Source organism: Rhinopithecus bieti, unplaced genomic scaffold (genome assembly GCF_001698545.2).
Source record: "Rhinopithecus bieti isolate Rb0 unplaced genomic scaffold, ASM169854v2 scaffold_41709, whole genome shotgun sequence".
Classification (NCBI taxonomy): domain Eukaryota; kingdom Metazoa; phylum Chordata; class Mammalia; order Primates; family Cercopithecidae; genus Rhinopithecus; species Rhinopithecus bieti.
Window position 1 is genome coordinate 390718 of NW_016817151.1, and position 19666 is coordinate 410383.

At 54.7% G+C, this 19666-nt stretch overlaps 1 protein-coding gene across 1 annotated transcript in view; it reads right to left on the reverse strand.

The window, feature by feature from the left end:
• Positions 1-269: 269 nt before the first annotated feature.
• Positions 270-19666, reverse strand: part of CUEDC1 (CUE domain containing 1) — a 42132-nt gene continuing 22735 nt past the window's right edge. Inside the window, 9 exon segments of the mRNA XM_017855905.1 lie at positions 270-1947; positions 5440-5510; positions 6316-6374; positions 7107-7200; positions 8080-8151; positions 10259-10342; positions 11644-11836; positions 12573-12699; positions 18592-18719. Of these exon segments, the coding sequence (XP_017711394.1) occupies positions 5443-5510; positions 6316-6374; positions 7107-7200; positions 8080-8151; positions 10259-10342; positions 11644-11836; positions 12573-12699; positions 18592-18719 (825 nt within the window). The 3' untranslated portion in view covers positions 270-1947; positions 5440-5442.

Consider the following 19666-nt stretch of genomic DNA (forward strand, 5'->3'; position numbering starts at 1 on the left):
AAGCGGTTTACTGTTCTGGGCCAAACAGGAAGGCGACAGCGCTAGACATAGATGGCCGGTCGGCAAGGATGCGGTGCAGCGGTGCAGCGGTGCCACAGGTGTCACCTCGAGAGTGCAGTCGGAGAACGCTGCAGGTGAATGGGCGAGGCAAGGCAGGGGTACCCTAGGAATGCGACGCGGGGCTCCAGGGGACAAACCCTGCCCCAGGCGGGGAGGGAGGAGGGAGCAGGAGGATCCAGCCCACGCCGCTGGCCACATCAGAGCACCAAGAGAACACCAACTCTTTATTACAGGAATTCCTATGAAACAGCTCCAAGAAAAAACCCACACATAGGAGGAAAAAAAATAACAAGCAACACTCACAGACGTGGGGCTGGGGCTTTCCCCGCAGTGCGCCCGGTCCTGGCGCGGTCCTGGCGCGGGGAAGGCTCAGAGACCCGTCGGGAACTCGAGCTGGGGACCCGAGGCACTCCTCGGAGACCTTCCCCTCCCTCCAGGACCCCAGGCCTGGCGCGAGGACCAGTGGAGGGGGCGGCCGCTCCTCGGCAAGGCCCCCGAGCCAGCGTCCCGGCCCCGTGCGAGTTTCCAAACTTGGTCACGCTCGGCGGCGGCGGCGGCGCGTCCCGGCCCTCCCCAGAGAGGGGAAGCTCGGCGTCGGGAGTCCGGGCAGGGTGGGTGGGACGAGGTGCAATTGTCGGCTCGCCTTCGCTACGCCCTTGTGATCTTGGGGTCACTGAGGCCACCAGGGCCGCGCCAAGGATCGGATCCTACTCCTAACCTCCCGAAGCCGCGCCGAAGCCTCGTGCCTGCCTAGGCTTCCCGGCTCTCCAGAAGGTCTGCGCGCTCCCATGTCCAGGGCGGGGCCACGGGCTGGGCAGCCTCCCTCCCCGTGGCAGTGGTGGGTGCCGTGTAAGACTTCCTAGAATCGGAGTTCTCCTCCTCAGATCACCCGCCCTTCTCAGGGGCACCCAGCAAGCCCTTCTGCCCTAGGCGCTCCCACCCAGGCTGGCGGCCTTTCCGCCTTGCTCTTCAGCCCTGCTACCTGCTCAAAGGGGTCACTCCAGGGCCCACTGCTGTCCACCCTCGGACAGCTGGGCTTCCAGTCCAGCTGGAGAGTCAAGAGTCCCCGTGAGCCCCCACTGTGGTGTGACTCCAGAACTGGCTTTTGTCTGGTGCCAAATTAAAGACCCTGCCACCCTGGGGTGGCCACCCTCCCCATCCCTGCTGTGTGATGGGGAGCTGCTGAGAGTGAGCCCATCCCCAACAGCAGCAGCCTGATGAGGCCAGATGGGGCAGTCAGGAGATGCTCTCTGCAGCAGCCCATAGCTTTTCAGAGTGCCTGGGGGACTGGCCGGGGACCTCCCACCCAGGCTGGGTGCAGGGCTTGTGTGCTGGGCCAGCAGCCCTGGGGGAAGGCTGAGATATGGGAGACCCTGGAAGGGAGGGACCCAAGTGCCTGGAGGGAGCTGAGGAAGAGGACAGGGGTCAGGCAGAGTCTGTGATAGGACAGATAGGGAACGGAGGGAGGCAGGGACTCCACCTTCTGGCCAAAGAGCCTCTGGTGGGGTCATCTTGCCCTTTTCCATATTCCAATTTTTATCTGCTTTCTGGATTTTTTTTTTTTTTTTTTTTTTTTTTAAGGGAGGTTGGTTCCTGCATTTCCACTCATTGACCATAGGAACGCCTGGCTACAAAAGGAGCTGTAATTGGCTGCTGCCTCTAGGGGCCCCAGGTCCTTCCTCCAATTGCAAGGCAGCAACTCCGAAGTTCTAAGTCCCATGGAAAGTGGCAGTGGTTGGGCTGGACTGTGGCTGGAGGATCACTGGGCCTTGGTTCTCAAGCACCATCTGTCCGGCTGCAGCTGGGCCCTTCAGCTGGGGGCCAGTGTTGCTTTCCAGCTGCCCCCACCGGTTCAGATCATCTCTGGCAAGGAAGAGCTGCTGGCATCTGGCAGGGGGAAAAAGGGGATGGGAGGAGTCTTTTTCAAAGGAGCCCAATGGTCTTTCCTGGTCACTGGTTCCTGGAGAGACAGTTTTGGGAGAAGTTACCAAAGACCTAAGCCCTCCCCTTTCTCCAGGGACTTGAGGTCAACCGTATAACTCTGCCTGGGTCATCCCCGCCATTCGAATTCCTAGAACCATTCCAGCTTGCGGAGCTGCAGGGACTCTGGCAGCAGGAGATGGAGTGGAGGAATGGAATCCTAGGGGGGAAGCAGCTATAGGGGAGGGCTTCAAGGTGGGAGGGTACCTGGCCCATTCTAATATGTCATAGCTCAAGAGAGCTAGGCCACAGAGATCTGTAGGTGGAAAAAAGTAAACTGGGGGCAGAACCTGGTAGGCCTCAGACACCAAGCTGAAGAGATCCTAAGACTTTACTCAGAAGACTCATTCAGGCTGGGCACGGTGGCTCACATCTGTAATCTCAGCACTTTGGGAGGCCAAGGCAGACGGATCATGAGGTCAGGGGTTCAAGACCAGCCTGAGCAGCATGGTGAAACCCCGTCTCTACTAAAAATACAAAAATTAGCTAGGCGTGGTGGGGCGTGCCTGTAATCCCAGTTACTCAGGAGGCTGAGGTAGGAGAATGGCTTGAACTTGGGAGGGGGAGGTTGCAGGGAGCGGAGATTGCGTCACTACACTCCAGCCTGGGCAACATAGTAAGACTTCATCTCAAAAAAAAAAAAAAATAGAAAAAAAAAAAGATTTATTCAAAGAGCACAGGAGAAATGGAACTAAAGTGGTGTTTTGGTGGTGGGATAATCAGAGTAGCTAAAGGCGGTGAAGAGAACAGGGCTGCGACCTAGGTGATGAGCATCTATCAGGGTGGTAATAGAAGGAATAGAAAAGAGAATGAAAGGGGCCAGTCAGCAGGAGAGACTGAGTTGCCACCCAAGGCTGAAAAGAAAATCTTGGGTGCAGCTGGGGACACGAAGCGGCTCTGGAAGCCTAACTGCGATGGAGATTCAGATGTAGGAGCCAGATGCACAGAAGTGTTGCTGGTACTATAAAAGAGGGCGGAGGCACTGCCGGAGTGGGCAGTGAGAAGACTTCAAAGAGGGTCGAGGGCAGAGCAACAAGGAGAGCCAGTCAGAGGAAGGAGAACCAGGCTTCGTGGGGTCACAGGAGCCAAGGAAGGGCAGTTTCAGGAAAGATCAGGGGAGTGTGTGTGTAAGAACACCAGAAGAATGCAGAATAGGCTAAGGCCTTGAGCTGCTGGGTAACCTCCGAGTCAATCTGGATGATGGGAGGGCCTGTCAGCCTGTAAAGGATGAAGGAGGATAGCAAGGGAGACTCAAGGACCCCTGGTGTTTAAGGGGAGGAGGAAGAGGATGTCAACTTGCGGAACAAGCTGGAAAGGGACAAGCTGGAAGTCCTAGGACAGAAATAGATAAGGCCAGGTGCAGTGGCTCACACCTGTAATCCTAGCACTTTGGGAGGTCCAGGTGGGCGGATCACCTGGGGTCAGATGTTTGAAACCAGCCTGGCCAACATGGCGAAAATCCTTCTCTACTAAAAATACAAAAACAAATTAGCCAGGCATGATAGTGGGTGCCTATAATCCCAGCTACCCGGGAGGCTGAGGCAGAAGAATTGCTTGAACCTGAGAGGCGGAGGTTGCATATGAGCTGAGATTGCGCCACTGCACTCCAGCCTGGGCAACAGAGAATCTGTCTCAAAATAAATAAATAAATAAATAAATAAATAAATAAATAAATAAATAACCGGGCGCGGTGGCTCACTCCTGTAATCCCAGCACTTTGGGAGGCCGAGGTGGGCGGATCAGGAGGTCAGGAGACCAAGATGATCCTGGCTAACATGGTGAAACCCCGTCTCTACTAAAAAAATACAAAATATTAGCTGGGCATGGTGGCGGGTGCCTGTAGTCCCAGCTACTCAGGAGGCTGAGGCAGGAGAATGGCGTGAACCCGGGAGGCGGAGCTTGCAGTGAGCCAAGATTGTGCCATTGCACTCCAGCCAGGGCCACAGAAGGAGACTCCATCTCAAAATGAATGAATGAATGAATGAATGAGTGAATGAATGAATGAATGAATGATGAGCAAGGTTCTGATGTAGGCGTGGTTTGGACAGGACCTGTTTTCCCTGGGGACCAGTAGGAAGGAGAAGGACGTGGAGACAGTAGCAGCGTGGGGCGACAGTGGAGGCGTTTCCCTGGCAGGTTCTATCTGGGCATTCCAGGTCAGTGGGAAGTGGGCTGCGGCTCTGTGTTTGAGGAAAGCGTGAGGGGAATGGAAGGGGCTGCAGTGCCTGGTAGATGTGGTAGGGAGTCAGGTGGAACAGGTGTGGGGGCCAGCTGCCCAGGCAGAGGGGAGAGGACACTTGTATTTACTTATTCCTGGTTTCCCTCCATTGTGACTATCCTGAGGCAGGCGAGTATTTCTCCACGGTCTGCCACAGGGCCATACCTGCCACGCCATCAACTCAAGAAAGCCTTGTAGATGCTGCCCACTGGGACTAGACCAGTGGCTGGGGAAGGCCGGGCAGCTTCTCCTCTCCCATGGGAAAGGGGGGCTGGAAGAGGGACAGCTGTCCTGGCCAAGTCCTGGAGGAGGCCTTGGCATTTTCTCTTTCTCCCCAAGAGGGTGCACAGGAAGAGAGGAGAAGTGGCTTGGAGGCCCGGGGCTTCAGCCAGAAACTGCTGCCTCAGGAGGGTTTTCCTCATCCTGGTGTGGCAGATCGCAGCCCACCCAACCCAAGCAGGGGGCTGGAAAGAGCTCTGTGTGTGCATAGTCGGGTTGAGACTACCTCAGTTTTTCTTTTGTTTCGTTTTTTTGTTGTTGTTTTGAGATGAAGTTTCACTCTTGTCACCCAGGCTGGCATGCAATGGCGTGATCTCAGGGCTCACTGCAACCTCCGCCTCCCAGATTCAAGTGATTCTCCTGCCTCAGCCTCCCAAGTAGCTGGGATTACAGGTGCGTGCCACCACGTCAGGATAATTTTTGTATTTTTTAGCAAAGACAGGGTTTCACCATATTGGCCAGGCTGGTCTTGAACTCCTGACCTCAGGTGATCCACCCACCTCGGCCTCCCAAAGTGCTGGGATTACAGGCATGAGACACCGTGCCCAGCCAGTTTTTCTTAAATTGTCCTCTTGGTGTGCTATGTGTGTCCTGGACTGTCTTCTCAACTGGACTGTAAACTCTTCAAGGTCAAAGCTGATTTTGCTTTCCTGTTCTCAGCATCTGTCATAGGCAGGTGTGCTTATCTTTTGTCAAATGAATAAATAACCAAAAAAGACATGCAATGGACTAGTTCCCACTCCCGTGTCCCTGCCACAACTATGAGGGAAGACACGTGGGGCCTGTACTACCCAGTTGCCTGAACCCAGCGCCTCTGGACACCTAGGAGGACACATGGGGTGCACAGTGTGGGGGGTCCTGGCCTTGGGCAGTCCCTGGGTAGCTATGGCTCCAGGCCTTACCTCTTACTGTCCTTCTCGCAGGCCTTCCTCCACCTTGGGCGCCTCCTGACGCCTTCCCCGGAAGTCTTCGTCTGAAAAGGAGAGGGAAGCTGCCTCATCCTCTACCCTGCAGGGCCTCGCTCAGGCACGGCCCCCAGACTGGGCAAGACAGCTGACCCGACTCTCTCTGCCCCCTTCATTTGGGGCCCATGAAGATCCCCCCAGGTGGATGATTCATGGGTCCAGGGAGAGAGGCAGCAGGACACTCAGGTGCTGGCCAGGTCCACCACTGAGCTCTGAGACCTTGGACAAGTTCTCCCCTCGTCTTTGAGCCTCAATTTCCTCATCTATAAAAGGGATGGAAAAGCTGGCCTATCTAGATGACCTCCAAGGCCCTTCCGGTCCTTGTTTCTGGATGTCTCCTGACCCTCGAATATGGCATGAGGATCAAGGATCAGCTGCGGGCCCAGTAGGGTCTGAGGCAGTCTTCTGGCCCACGTGGCCTTTGGAAGGGACGGGTGAAAGTTGAGAAGCCTCTGGGCCCAGAGACGGAAGCTGCCCAGTGCTTGGTTCTCAGGCTGAGGGTCCCCCAAGGGGGTAGGGCTGTCTGCCACTTCACACCCAAGAGAATATTCCCCAGAAACAGTACCTGGCACTTCATGCTACAGATACACATCTAGATGGAAGTAGGGTAGGGTCCCCTTTCGGGGGTTGCAGGAAGGGAGAGGCGATGTCAACCAAGTAGGGGGGATCCATTTATTTGGGTCACCTGCCCACCAACCCGCAGTGTGCTCCTCCAAGGGACAGGGTGGGTGCTCCCATGAAACACCCAGGAACTCTGCTGGGAGATCACCAATCATAGAGAAGTTGGAGCCTATGACTCCCCTCCAGCCTCACCACACGCATGGCCCTCCATATCATCCAGGAGGTTGGCTGTTGACGCGGCAGCCCCCAGCCTGCCAGGCCATTCAGGAAAACCGTCCCAGGGATGAGAGGACACTGCCCTAGTCCTCCCAGTCCCACCCACTCTCTGCCCCACCCCTCAAGGCTCTGGAGGTATCTGACACACCCACCTGACCCCCCACACCCCTAGTACTGTCCCCCGGGCTCCTTTCCCTGAGGTCAGTGGTGTGGCCAGGCCCTGACACTCTCACCCCGCTTACATCTCTGGGGATGGAGAAAAAACTTCCTCCCTGTTTCCCTCTGGCTGCTGAGTCTCTGCTATCCTAGGCCCTGTTTGAGAAGCATGAATAGGAGTTCGGGTAAAAATGTGCAAAGCCGTATTTCTACTCGAGGAAGGTAGGGGCCAACATGCTTGGAGTGAGGAGGACTCGTGCACTAGTTCAACTAGAGAAATGAGGGGAAGGTTTGATTTTGATGGAAGAACCACTTTTTCTCCCAAGAAGTACATGACCTCAGACCAAAAAAAGTTATAGGACAACTTCTGGGCCTACAGAAGGGAGATAGGAGCTGCTGCCCTAGTCCCCAGGTCTGGTCCCTGGTTGGCAACGAGAGATGGGCAGTGGATTGGTGGCCAAGCTCACGGAGGGAAGGGGAGGAGGAAGGGAAGGCCACAGAGCCTCGTCCCACTCCTAGGGGAGGGCACAGCTGCAGGGAGTTCAGCAGGGGTCTTGCTCCGTAGCCCTTGGCTTCCACCACCCCCACCAGTGGCAGGCTGGAAAGGATACGACTGATGCTTCAACAAGTGTTTCCTCTTTGACTTCCTCATTTTGGTCTTCTCTGAGAAGGCTCGGGCAAGTTCAAACAGCTTCCTCCGGGTGGCTGGGGGCAGAGAGACCTGTGAGTCATTCTCTTGGCAGCCAGCACACCAGATGGCCTCCTCCCAGGTGTGGGCAAGGCCAGGGCAGGACCAAGACCCCTTGGAGTGGGAGCAGGGGGCAGGCAAGGGTGGAAGTTGGGGAGGGAGAGGTGACAGGAATCACAGATCCCTGAGGATACCACCCCAGGAGTGAGAGGCTGCATCCTGAGTCAGCCTGCAGGGGCAGCACAGGACACCCTGAGCCAGGCCCAGGGACTGCAGGCGGCTCAAGATCCGAGTATTCCCTTCCCAGCTGCAACACACTGCAATGCATCTTGGCTCGCTTTCTCACCGCCACCGCCTTCCCGCCCCTCCCCTAGCCACCTCCAAAGTTGGTTCTGGGATTTCCATGACTAATCCGAGATTTTCCCTGAAATGGAGCCTGAGAGGATCGTAGCCTCATTCACACATGGCTGTGGGTCTGTGTGGCGGGGAGGTGAGGGGGAGGGAAGGGGGCATTCAAGGCTGGTAGGACTTTGTGGAAAGAGGTCCTCCACTCCCACAGAGGCTTAGCAAGGGCCTCTCTGTGCAGTCAGCTCCGGCCAAGCCTCCTCAAGTCACAGAGAACGTGAACATGAGGACTGCAGTGAGAGCATGTGCGGCACGTTATTTTTCTGCAGACATCTGGCTCAAGAGGATTTAAAACTTTAATTTGTTTCTAGACTCAGCTGTAGAGGGAAGTGAGGTAGGAAGGCTGAGGGAGCCAGCCTGTGATGAAAATGTCACTGGTTCACCAAGAGTCAGCTGCATTACACATTCTGGAGGGCTCCCTTACTCCTGGGAGGCCACAGGGCCTGTCTCAGAAGAGCTGGGGAGGGAAGCGGGGCCTGAGCGGGACTCACATTTTCCCATGTGTTTCAGCTTGTCCCTGAATAAGGCATCTTCAGACACAGCGGGGTTGGCGTCGCCAGTTCCTGGAAGGAGACACCTGCTGAAGGCTGGCCAGTGTGGCCAGCCATGGCCGCTGTCCCAGCCATACCCACCCATCTCAGGACAAATGCAAAGAAAGAACAGGCTTCTTCCCTGACCAGGAGAGAGTTTAAGGCAAGGAGGATGTGGAGTTCCAGGAGCTCCTCTTTCCCCTTGTGGACTTCGTTTCCTCCTCCGTAAAAATGGGGAGGGTTTAGTGGCCTACTGTGTGTGCGGAGAGCTGGCTCGTGTCTGCTCCCAACTGTCCACACTCTGACCAACTCCATGTTTCATGACATCACTGTGGTACCTTGGGAGTATTTCCACCACGGAGGTCACCAAGCACTACATATCAGGCTCCCGCTGCACCCAGAGTTGGCTGTGAAACCTTCACCAGCACACGAGGGGCCTCCTGCACCCTGACATTCATGTGACAGTCAAATGAGGTGCTGGTTCAGAGCCAACATTCACCTGTAGCAAGTCCCTTGTCCTTCCTGCCAGGGTAAGCCCATCTACTGCTCCCTCCCAGCCACAGGGTTTCTGGCTATTAGCTATTAGACAATGAGTAGGAATAGAATGGGACTAGTCCTGGAGTCAGAACTCTGCCGGCCACAGTCTCCCGGGCTCGCTCAGCATCCGCTTGGGTCTTTTGCTGCCTTTCTGAGACCCCTGCTCTCTATCCTGCAACTTGGTTAATCCCCAGTCACCTTGCCTGCTAAGTCCCCTTTGAGTCATTCTGATCCATCTCAGCAGCCCCAGTATCTCTAGTTAATTCAGGATCAAGGACAAGAGGCTCCTGCTTAAAACTCCCAGCTGCACATCTGCTGAGGCCTAAGCGCCCAACCTGCTGCTTATGAGTCAGTTCCACAGGATTTTCTCCCTTCAAGCCGGGGTCAGCTCAGCTCCCCATCCCTTTGCTCCTCCACCGCCAACTCCACTGCATGATGCAAGGTCTATTCCAGGCAAGAGCCTTTCTCCGAGGCGGGCGGCTTGTGTACGCGTGGGGCAGGGGACACTGACCGACGAGGGGCCACTGTTCGCACACAGGCACCAGGTCGTCATTCCCAGCTGTGGCTCAACCCAGTAGTCTGTGCATCCCAGGAGCACTGCTACCCCTCACCCCCATCCAACCCTCCTTCAGCCATTAGAGCTTCTGAGCAGAAGAGCCTGGCCCTCTTTACCAGCAATTCTTACTTCCCACCACCTTGTACACAAAGCTAGAAATTCCTCTTCCTCCAACACCTAGAGCAGGGCCCAACAGATGGGAGATATTCTCCAGCTACGTCATGAATGAATGAGTCAACTCCCCAGATTAATCCTGCCCTCCTTTTTTTCCATGCATTTGCTAAAATCAGTAAGTCCTCAGCTTTGTGCTAGTTTGTTCTACCTGTTTTCTGGGCATTTCTCCTTACAAGACCATAAACTTCCTCAGGACACAGACCAAGAGTTATCAGTCTCTGAGTCCCACCATAAGGCATTTTGGAGTCCTTTTCTTTTCTTTCTTTCTTTTTTTTTTTTTGGAGATAGGGTCTCACTCTGTCACCCAAGCTGGAGTACAGTGGCATAATCACAGCTCACTGCAGCCTCAACCTCCTGGGCTCAAGTGATCCTCCCACCTCAGCCTCCTGAGTAGCTGGGACTACAAGCACATGCCAATATGCCCAGCTAATTTTTGGCACTTTTTTGGTAGAGACAGGGGGACTTACTTTGTTGCCCAAGCTGGTCTTGAACTCCTGGGCTCAAGCAATCCACCTGCCTCGGCCTCTCAAAGTGTTGGGGTGACAGGTGTGAGCCACTGCACCTGGCCATGTGTCCTTGACTAGCCTATACTCAAGGCATAGGTTGAGAGTTCAGCCAGCCTATGTTATCTGATCACAAATGGGGGCTCAGAAGCCCAGCAGTGGCTGGATTGGAAAGACCCCAGAGCAACTAAATGGAGTGGATATGGAGGTGTGGGGAGAAGTGGCCCCACCAGCCTGCTGAGGAGGCCCACGCCCCCTCCCACAATCTGTTTTTTCACCCTACTCCCAAACTCCAAATATGCAAAGCAAAGTTGGGTATGAGCCCCCCCTCCCATGCCTCTAGGTTTTCTTCCCCAGAAGGCAAAGTTACCTGGGACAGGAGACGGAAAGCCAAAGTCATTTCCGACAGCCACGCTGCTGGATTTAGATTTCTGGGATTCGTATTTCAATCGATCTGGAAAAGGACCACATTCATAGGTCAAGGAGGTTAGCTCCTGGGCTCCCAGGGGCAGGCTGGGCTGGGACACAGTAGTTTGCTAGAGGCTAAGTCCCCAAATCGCACATGAGCACACACGAGCACCCAAAATATGAGTGCACACAACATCTACCCGCTCTCAAAGAACCAGCAGTAAAAGAAACTACTGCCTGACAGCCATCTCAAATGTCAGAATTAAAAGACTCGGAGAAATTGTAGAGTTCAAACTCCCTCATTTAAAAGGAAAGGCTCGGCCAGGGGCGGTGGCTCATGCCTGTAATTCCAGCACTTTGGGAGGCTAAGGCAGGCAGACTACCTGAGGTCAGGAGTTCGAGACCAGCCTGGCCAACATGGTGAAACCCCATCTCTACCAAAAATACAAAAATCAGCCAGGTGCAGTGGTGTGTGCCTATAATCCCACCTACTTGAAAGGCTGAGGTAGGAGAAACACTTGAACCTGGGAGGCGGAGGTTGCAGTGAGCCAAGATTGAGCCACTGCATTTCAACCTGGGTGACAAGAGGGAGACTCTGTCTCAAAAAAATAAATCAATAAAAAATAAACGGAAAGGCCTTGAGCCTTTCAGCACCTTTGCTGCAGAGCTGGGCTAAGCTTGGGCCTCAGCCCAGCATTCTCCCTGCACAACTTGCTCCTTCCCCGCCAACACACCATCGGTTACACACACAAGCTCTCACGCTGTGGCCATCACAGGGACAGAGCTCCACTGCCCTCTCATTTCCTCTATCCCAAACGCATTCCCACCCTGCAGGGGAAAGGCAGTCAGGCTGGGGAGCAGGGTCTCCAACCCAGAGACAACCCAAATACCTGCAAAGTTCCAGAGCCCCTGCTCTAAGGTCTTCCACTCAAGAGCCTCCCCGACCCTGGCATTCATGAACCCAGTCATTCTGTTCCCCGAGCTCCAGACACATCACGCCTGCCTTGGGGCTGGGGCTCTGTGAGGAGGGGCAGTGCTCTTCTCCCTGCTGCCCTGTGCCAAGGCCAGTTCCTGGCACAGAGCAGGTGTGCAAAGGGAAGAAGGCCTAAGAGTGCACACCCTTCTTCCTCTGAGTCCCGAGGGAGAAAGGGGTGGGTTAGTGACCCAGGTCCTCATAGGCAGAATTCTGAGGCTCCCATGGGATAACTTGGTGGGAGTCAAGGCTCAGTAGGACAGAAAGCACCTGGCCCCTCAGCCCCCAGCTCAGTGCTTTCCTGAGCCCCAAGGCTAAAGCCAGCATCACTTCCCTTCTTCAGCCAGGGAGAAGTGGCTGCAGGCACTGCCCACCTCTCTCCAGGGCAAGGAGGAAGTCACGGTTTCGTTGCAGCTCCTTCATGAACTCCTCATTCTGTAGGAAAAGCGCGATCCTCTCATCCTCCAGGTACTGCTTCCAGCGGCTCTCCTGGTCTCGGGACCCTGGCCCAGTCATGGCAGGCGGACCTACCTCTCCACTCCCAGGCTTGGGGCCCCCAGCATTACCCTGAGGAGGGGGGCGAGCATATTGAACGTGTATACACAAGGGTACATGTTGCACAAACATCCACATCCCTCTGGTTGCACACACGCCCTGTCCAACATCCTCTAGCCCTCACCTGAGGCTCACACCTCCTAATGGAACCTGGTGGCGAGCCAAAATCCAATGGACAGGTCAGAGCCCTCACTGCAGAGGACACAGCAGTAGCCTAAAAACTATTTTTCCTCCATGCCACGGACCACCTCATACCTTCATCTACAACCTGAACAGTGTTGAAAATAAATCTGCAAACTGTGGAACAGCCTATACGTGGATTCCCAAACTCAACCCTCTCCCGGCACCAGCAGCCTCAGGGTGGACCTGCTCCGCTGTGGGGCACCTTGGGGCATGCCAACACCTATCAAGAAGCTACCTCTGGCCCTTTCCCAAGGGAGGAAGGGGGGTGCTCTGGCCCTCCACCATTGGCCACCCTATGCCCGCCTCTCTCCAGCCTGAGGTGACTGCTGCAGCAGACAGCCTCCTTAGGCTGTCACCTTCCCTGGATAGAACAGGAAACCTCCAGCCCCATGCAGGAAGTGAGGCTTTCAGTTCAGCATTCCTTCCCTACGAACCCAGGGCAACAGAAATAGCTCAGCCTGGGTTTAAACATCAGGAAGTAAAACTGGCTGGCACAAACTGTGTGGGCAAAGAGAGATGCTGGACAGGCAGGTGGGAGTGGAAGGCGGGGGGCGGCCCCCGTTACCTGTATGCTGTCCAGCTGCTGGGGGAGGATGCGGAGAAAGTCATCCGGGAGGTTGCCCAGTAGTGGTGGGTTCCAGTTCCGATAGCGTCTCTGGCTTGTAGGGGCTGCAGAGCCCAGCACGTCGATACTAGGGGATGGGAGGTGACAGGGAAGAGGGAGTCATTAAGCCCAACCCCAGGTCTCCTGGCCCCATCACACCAGGTCCTCAGGCAGGTCGGATCCTGCTCAGAGATTCCCATGGCCTCCACTGCCCCCAGAACAAATGCCCGTCACTTTGTGTCATCACTGGAGATGTCTCCACCAGCTTCAGCGAACTCCCCAGCCATTCATGCTGTCCAGTCACAGTGCCCTCCCAGGTCTCTAGACTTTCAGCGCTGTCTGGCCATGGTACACACGTGGAACTCTGTGGATTTAGCTATAGATGTTTACAAATGTTCCCTAAAGACAGCAGGGATTGTACCCTTTCATGCTTCTATCCTAGCACCTACACAGTGCCAGGCTCATGGTGCTGAGTGACAGGTATGGTCCAAAGGAACAGACACATAAGCCACCAGCACCACAGCCTGCGGCATGTTGGTTTGCTGAAGAGGGGGCATATGGGGACGCCAGGATCCGTACAGAGGGTAAAGCAGATCCGAGCTCCAGTTCTGGCTCAACCACCAGCCGGCGGGGTAGTCTTAGGTGGGCCCCTGTTCCCCTCTAGGGCTGGGTTTCCTTAGCTAGAAACTGCTGCCTCCCTGCCCAGGTGCTGGGGAGCCCCTCAGGAGGCCGTGTCCTGAGCAGTGTTCTGAAAAGGTGTGTGGAGAGGTGAGTGTGGAAGGGATCTCGCTCTCCGGGTGCTCTGGGATCACTCTTTCCAGGCCTGTTGTGTGTGTGGCAGGAGCTCTGTGCCATGGCAGGGCCAACAGCTGGGCAAGGCAGTAGAGGAAGAGGGGGTGGCACACACACCCTCCCTGACCCCCAGGCTCCCGCCCTACCGCCCTGGGCCTGAGGGCAGCTCGGAGCCCAGCCAGGAGCTCCCCACAGCTCCATGGCAGCCTGCAGCGTGGCAACCGCAGGACACGTGCTCCGCTGAGTCAGGGAAACGGCACACTGAGAAGGCAGCCGAGGGCCGGGCGGTGGGGGCCGCTCTCGCTCTCCCTCCGGCCTGGCTTTGATTTGGTCTCCAGCTCTAGGAATCCCGCCCGCCCCCTCACTGGAGGGGAGCTTTTCCGGGCTGCAGCTGACTATGGAAATAACTTCCTTTCCTTTTCTATTTTGAGCGGGTGGCCGGCGGCGGGGCGAGGGGAAGGGGCGGGGCGGCAGCAGACGGGATAACCAGCTGCTAAGTGCCTGGTGGGAGCTCAGCTCTTGAAGACTGGAGCCAAGGGAACCCTAGCACGCCTCGTCCATCCTCTGGCTGCACAGACACAGGGGGAGAGGGAATGGTCTGGAGAGGAGCTTGCATCACAACCCGGGACTCCCATTCCCAGGCCAAATTTTTTCTACATCACTGCCACCTTCTGCCACTGTTGGAGGCTTCATTTTTCTCCAAAGGCCAGAGATGGGGAGAGAGGAAGCCCCATCTCTCAGGGACTCGCAGACCACCCCAGGCTACAGCAGGGAGGGACCCTCGCCAGGGGTATTACCCGTTCTTGGGGTCTCAGGGTCTTCATCTGGGACACGGGTGCCCACCCCCAACTTAACCACACCTCGGAGCCACCCAGGAAAGCAGCGGAGGGAGAACCTCAGAGGTGCATCTGGACTCCTCTAGCCATGAGGACTCCAAGTGCAGAAGGGGACAAGGGGGAGGAGGCCCCTGTTCTTAGCTGAGTTTCCTTGCTGCTGGGCCTGTGGTCCTGAAGGAAGGCCAGGCCCAGCCCCCTCCCGGCCCCTTGCCTGGCACTGGTAGAGATGAGGTCAGCCCACAGCTGCGTGAGCCAGGGGGCCCTGAGCACAGGCAGCCCAGGCAACTCCATTGTGGTCGGAAAGGAATGTCAGAAATGAGCTGAGACGCAAATAAAAAAAAACTTCCAAGGCTGTAATTTTAACGGAAAAACAGCAGGCGGCCTGTGTGGATGGGTCCCCTGGGTTTCAGAGACTGTCTTTCTTTCAGACAGATGGAGGGAAGGACAGGCTGGGGGAGGGGAAGGAGAGAGAAGCTGGGGAGGATTTCCCAGCCCAGAGTCTCTGACTCTGGACCCCAAAACTACAACTTCAAGCCCCATCGGACCCCCAGGTTTACCCATGGAACATCAGACCTGATGGAAAGGGATTTCAGAGACAGGCCTTCCAGGTAAAATTTTTGGTAAAAACTGGACATTGAGGTCCAGAGGTGGTTCAAGCCATGTCCCAGGACACACACATCATCCAGGCAAAACCTGGGCCCAGGGATCGTGACATTTGAAGCATGCTCCCCGGGGTGGCCCTGCCTCTCTGTGCCCTAGCAGGCCAATGCCCATGCTCCCAAACTCTGCCCCATCTGCAGGTTCTTGGCACCCCAGTGACTAGAGGTAGCAGAAGGGGGCCAGGCCATTCTCCCACTCAAATTTGATCTCCCTCAGCAGCCAGAGGAAGAATCCTAAAACATGAACCTGATTGTGTCGCTCTCCAGGTTAAGGCCCTTGAATGGCTCCCCGGCTGGCTGAAAGAGAAGATGGAAGCTCCCTGGAAGGCCACAGGGCCCTTGATCTGCTTACCTCTCTAGCCTTACCCAACGGTAGATACTTCCAGGAGGTCCCCAGATGGGCCCTCTTTCCTGCCTCCAGGCCTCTGCATGTGCTCCTTCCTTTGCCTGAGCGCCTCCCCGTCCTCTGCTTCTCCACATTACTGCCAATGTGACCTTCAGGTCACAGCCTGGACATCAATTTCTCCTGGCAGCCTTCCCTGCCCCTGTGTCTTGGGCTTCCCTAGACCCTGATCTCCTTGGCAGTGTGTGGGGAAACAGGCAGCACCGTATTCACCTCCACATCACACACATGGTTCAGGAGTGCTGTACTCACCACCTCATCATACACATGGCTCAGCACCTGCATACACAGCAGGCAATTCAGTCAATGCTGGAAATGAATGTCTTGGATAGAGGGACTGGACAAAGCACTGGAGATGGCCTAGAGGCCCAGGTCTAGCAGAGCCATCCTGGGGCAAAGGAACCCGTGCCTCTACTGAACACTGGCCTCTGGGGGAAGCCTCGCCTCTGGTCTCAATGTTCAATGTTAGAGCTAAACTCAGAGGCCAGCCAGTGTAGCTGGAGGACAGGAGGGAGCAGTAAACCACTGATTATAGATCTGGTCTATAACTGGGACTGTGCTAAGTGCTCCACACACATCTCATTCAATCCTCCTCAGTGCTAACGTGGAAATTATTATTCCCATTTCAGGGGAGGCAAACAAAGCTCAGAGAGGTCAAGCAATGAGCCAAAGGCCACATTGCAAAGATACCTGGAGAATTCTAAGCTAGGCAGGTGAAGGAAGGGGTGGGGAAAACAGACTGCTTCTGTCTGACTCCACTAGTCAAATTCTCCTCAGTGCATCCACTCCCAACCCAGCAAAACCTTCATTTCCTAAGTCAGGCTCCAGAACCTCAAGCAAGAGCAGTAACTTGTCGAAAGCCCACAGGGTCTCCTGAGCCTTGGTCTAGTGCTGAGGTTACCTTGCCCCCAAGTGGGACTCCCATCACTGAACTGTACCACCCTGGCCCCCCCCACCCAGCCCCCACAGCAGGCTGAACACACAGCCAGAGTAGGGAGGGAGGATGTGGCATGGATATCCATACCACATTTATACTGGTATTTTCAACCAAGCATGATGGTATGCCCTGTAGTCCCAGCTATTCGGGAGGCTGAGGCGGGAGGACTGCTAGAGGCCAGGAGTTCAAATTCACCATGGGCAACATAGTGAGACCCTGTTTCTATTTAAAGAAAAAAAAACTCCTTTCTCTTATGGCCTCAGTTTTCCCTTCTGAAAAACAGGTGGAACCACTCTGCCTAGCAGAAACTAAACTTTTGCAAAATATCTTGGAATATTAAAAAAAAAAAAAAAAAGGTGGGGGTCGGGGCAGGTCCGGTGGCTTACATCTGTAATCCCAGCACTTTGGGAGGCTGAGGTGGGCAAATCACCCGAGATCAGGAGTTCGAGACCAGCCTGGCAACATGGTGAAACCCCGTCTACTAAAAATACAAAAGTTAGCCAGGCATGGTGGTGCACATCTGTAATCCCAGCTACTCGGGAGGCTGAGGCAGGAGAATCACTTGAACCTGGGAGGCGGAGGTTGCAGTGAGTAGAGATCATGCCAATGCACTCCAGCCTGGATGATACAATGAGACACCGACTCAAAAAAACAAAAAGTCAAAGAAAGAAAAATCATTTAGCCCGGGGCTCTGTTACCATCCCAGGCTGCAAGTCCTGCCTCTGTCTCACCCAGACCCACTCACTCACTCCCCACCTCCCACTCCAGTACAGCCTGCCAGCTCCTGGTACCATTCGTGATAAAGATCCCAGCTCTGTTCCTGTCCCTGACTCAAAACACTTCCCTCCCTCCTCCCCTGAGTAACTTTCTAGGACTGACTCTATGAGCTCCCTAAGCTGCAATCACAGAGATTTTTCTCATTCGGGAGGTGACAGGACACAGCAGTGAAGAGTGATTAGCTTTAAGTCAGAATGACCTGGATTCAAACTCCAGCTCTTAGTCTTGGGGAAGTTATGGAATCTCTCAAGGCTCAGCTTCCTCGTCCATAAATAGGGGTGATGACAACAGTGCCTGCTTCTGCGTTAAATGTCATGATATAGGTAAAGAACCTGCTCTGCTTCTGGCATTGGAAGGGTGCTTAGTCAATGCTAGCTATACTTGTGTGGTAACAGAGTTCACCACTGCTCTAGGGCTGTTCTGGGGAGAAGGGAAGATCCAACTGGGGCAGGTGCCCTGTCGCATCATCTCCGCACCCCCTCATCACTCCAGGCCTGAGCCATTCTAAGAAACAGCAGCTCTAGGGCAAAGAGGCCACACCCCAGCTCCAGCAGCCCCAGCACAAACGTGGAGCCCAGAAAAACAAGCACCCCAGAGACCCATGGGACCTTGTTGGCAACTAGCTTGCTTATTTATTTATTTATTTATTGAGACAGAGTATCACTCTGCTGCCCAGGCTGGAATGCAGTGGTGCCATCTCAGCTCACTGCAACCTCTGCCTCCCGGGTTCACGCAGTTCTCCTGCCTCAGCCTCCCAAGTAGATGGAATTACAGGCGTGCGCCACCACCTCTGGCTAATCTTTGCATTTTTAGTAGAGACGGGGTTTCACCATGTTGCCCAGGCTGCTCTTGAACTTCTGACCTCAAGTGATCCGCCCATCTTGGCTTCCCAAAGTGCTGGGATTACAGACGTAAGCCACTGTGCCCAGCCTAGCTTCATTTTAAGCTTCCAAATTACAGAGTCTCTAACCTGGAAGAAGTTTCCAGGGACCTTGCAGTCTACCTCCCTGCCTCCAGTTATCAAACTACCTTAATGAAAGAGACTTGCTCTCACTGCTTAAAAATCCCCACAACATCCCTAGCCCAAGGATGGCAGCTAACCATTCCATCAATTACTGATGACTGGCTGGGAATGCTGTGTTCTGTGTTGAGGAGGATCTGAGGCTCTGTCTTGACTCAGCAGGAAAGAGCACAGTGATGAATCAGTCATGTTTGCTGTGGGCTTGGGAGGGGAAGTGTCAGTACACATTCCCTGTTTGTCATTCCTACTCTGGCATCTCCCTTGACTATAAGCTCCCAGAAAGCAGAGGCTGAGCTTTACTTAACTCTGTGTCCCATATGGTACGAGACACACTGCCTAGCCTACAATAGGAATTTAGGAAATGTTTGCTCTTGCAATCCTTACCTTTTGCAAGTTCTCCTTGGTATCTAGCTAAAATGTCTCTTGCTGCAGTAGAAGCCTGTTCTTGGAGAATATACTGAGGGGTCCAGCCAAGTTTCCTGTTGTTTGTACACAGCCCCAGCCACTGATCCTCTTCCCTACCACCCTGTGCTCTGAGACATGACAGATTCTCACCGGGGAGGCGGAGTTGGGGGAGCCAGAGGGTAGGGCCGGTCGAACACGTGCATGTGGTAGGCTGGCGGGGAGTACACAGGCGGTGGCTCTTCATCCGAGCTATCGGGTTCCAAAGTCCTTTCCAAGATCTAAATCAGAGGCAACAGAGAAAGAAATATTAATCATCCCTCCTTGAATTTAAATACGATTTAGACAAAATCAAGTGTGGGAGGGCAGGTATAATAAAGGAACTCTGTGTGTTGCTAGTGGGAGTGTAAATCGATACAATCACCACTTTAGGAAACTGCCTTTTTGAAAAAGCTAAACACATAGCTACCTCTGACCCTCCAGTTCTGGCACACTCCACAGACATCAAAGTATATGTCCCCAAAAGAATGTTCACAGCAGCATTCTCCCTCCATGTGCAGTTCAAACACAGGCAGAAATAAACACACAGTGGTAAGGGTCAGGGCGATGTGCCCTCTGTGGGGCGGGTAAGGGTGGAAATGGACACCAGGGGCACTCCAGGTTCTGGGGATGATGGTTCTTGAGCTGGTGCTGATAATGTGTTTTATTCACGCTGTGAAACTCCACTGAGCTGCACGCGTGTGACTCATGTGCTCCTGTACCCACGCTATTCTTTGATGATAACATCATTCATACCCTCTCTCAAAGTACCTCCACGTCTCTGATGTCACCTTAACCTCGAACAACCTGGTGCTGTAGGATATGGCTCATTACCCCATTTGACACAGAAGGAAACTCAGGTCTAGGCTAAGTGACATGGCAAAAGCCACATGCTTTTTAGAACTGAGTCTTCAACTTGGACCACAAGGATCCCTCCCTCAGGCACACTGGCTGCACACTCAGGTTGGACTCTCAGGGCGGAGAGTAGCAAGGGGAGTGCCCGGGATGCCTGCTCTCCTTCCCAAGCCCTTGTCTTCTCCAGGAGCCAAGAAGAGGGCCAGGGAGAGGCCAAGGACTGGGCAAAGTCTGGGGTCCTGCTCCACTGACCAACCTAGATTCTTCCCCAGAGGCCCAGAGAGGAGTTTGGGGCAGCTAAACACATGGCTACCTCTGACCCTCCAGTTCTGGC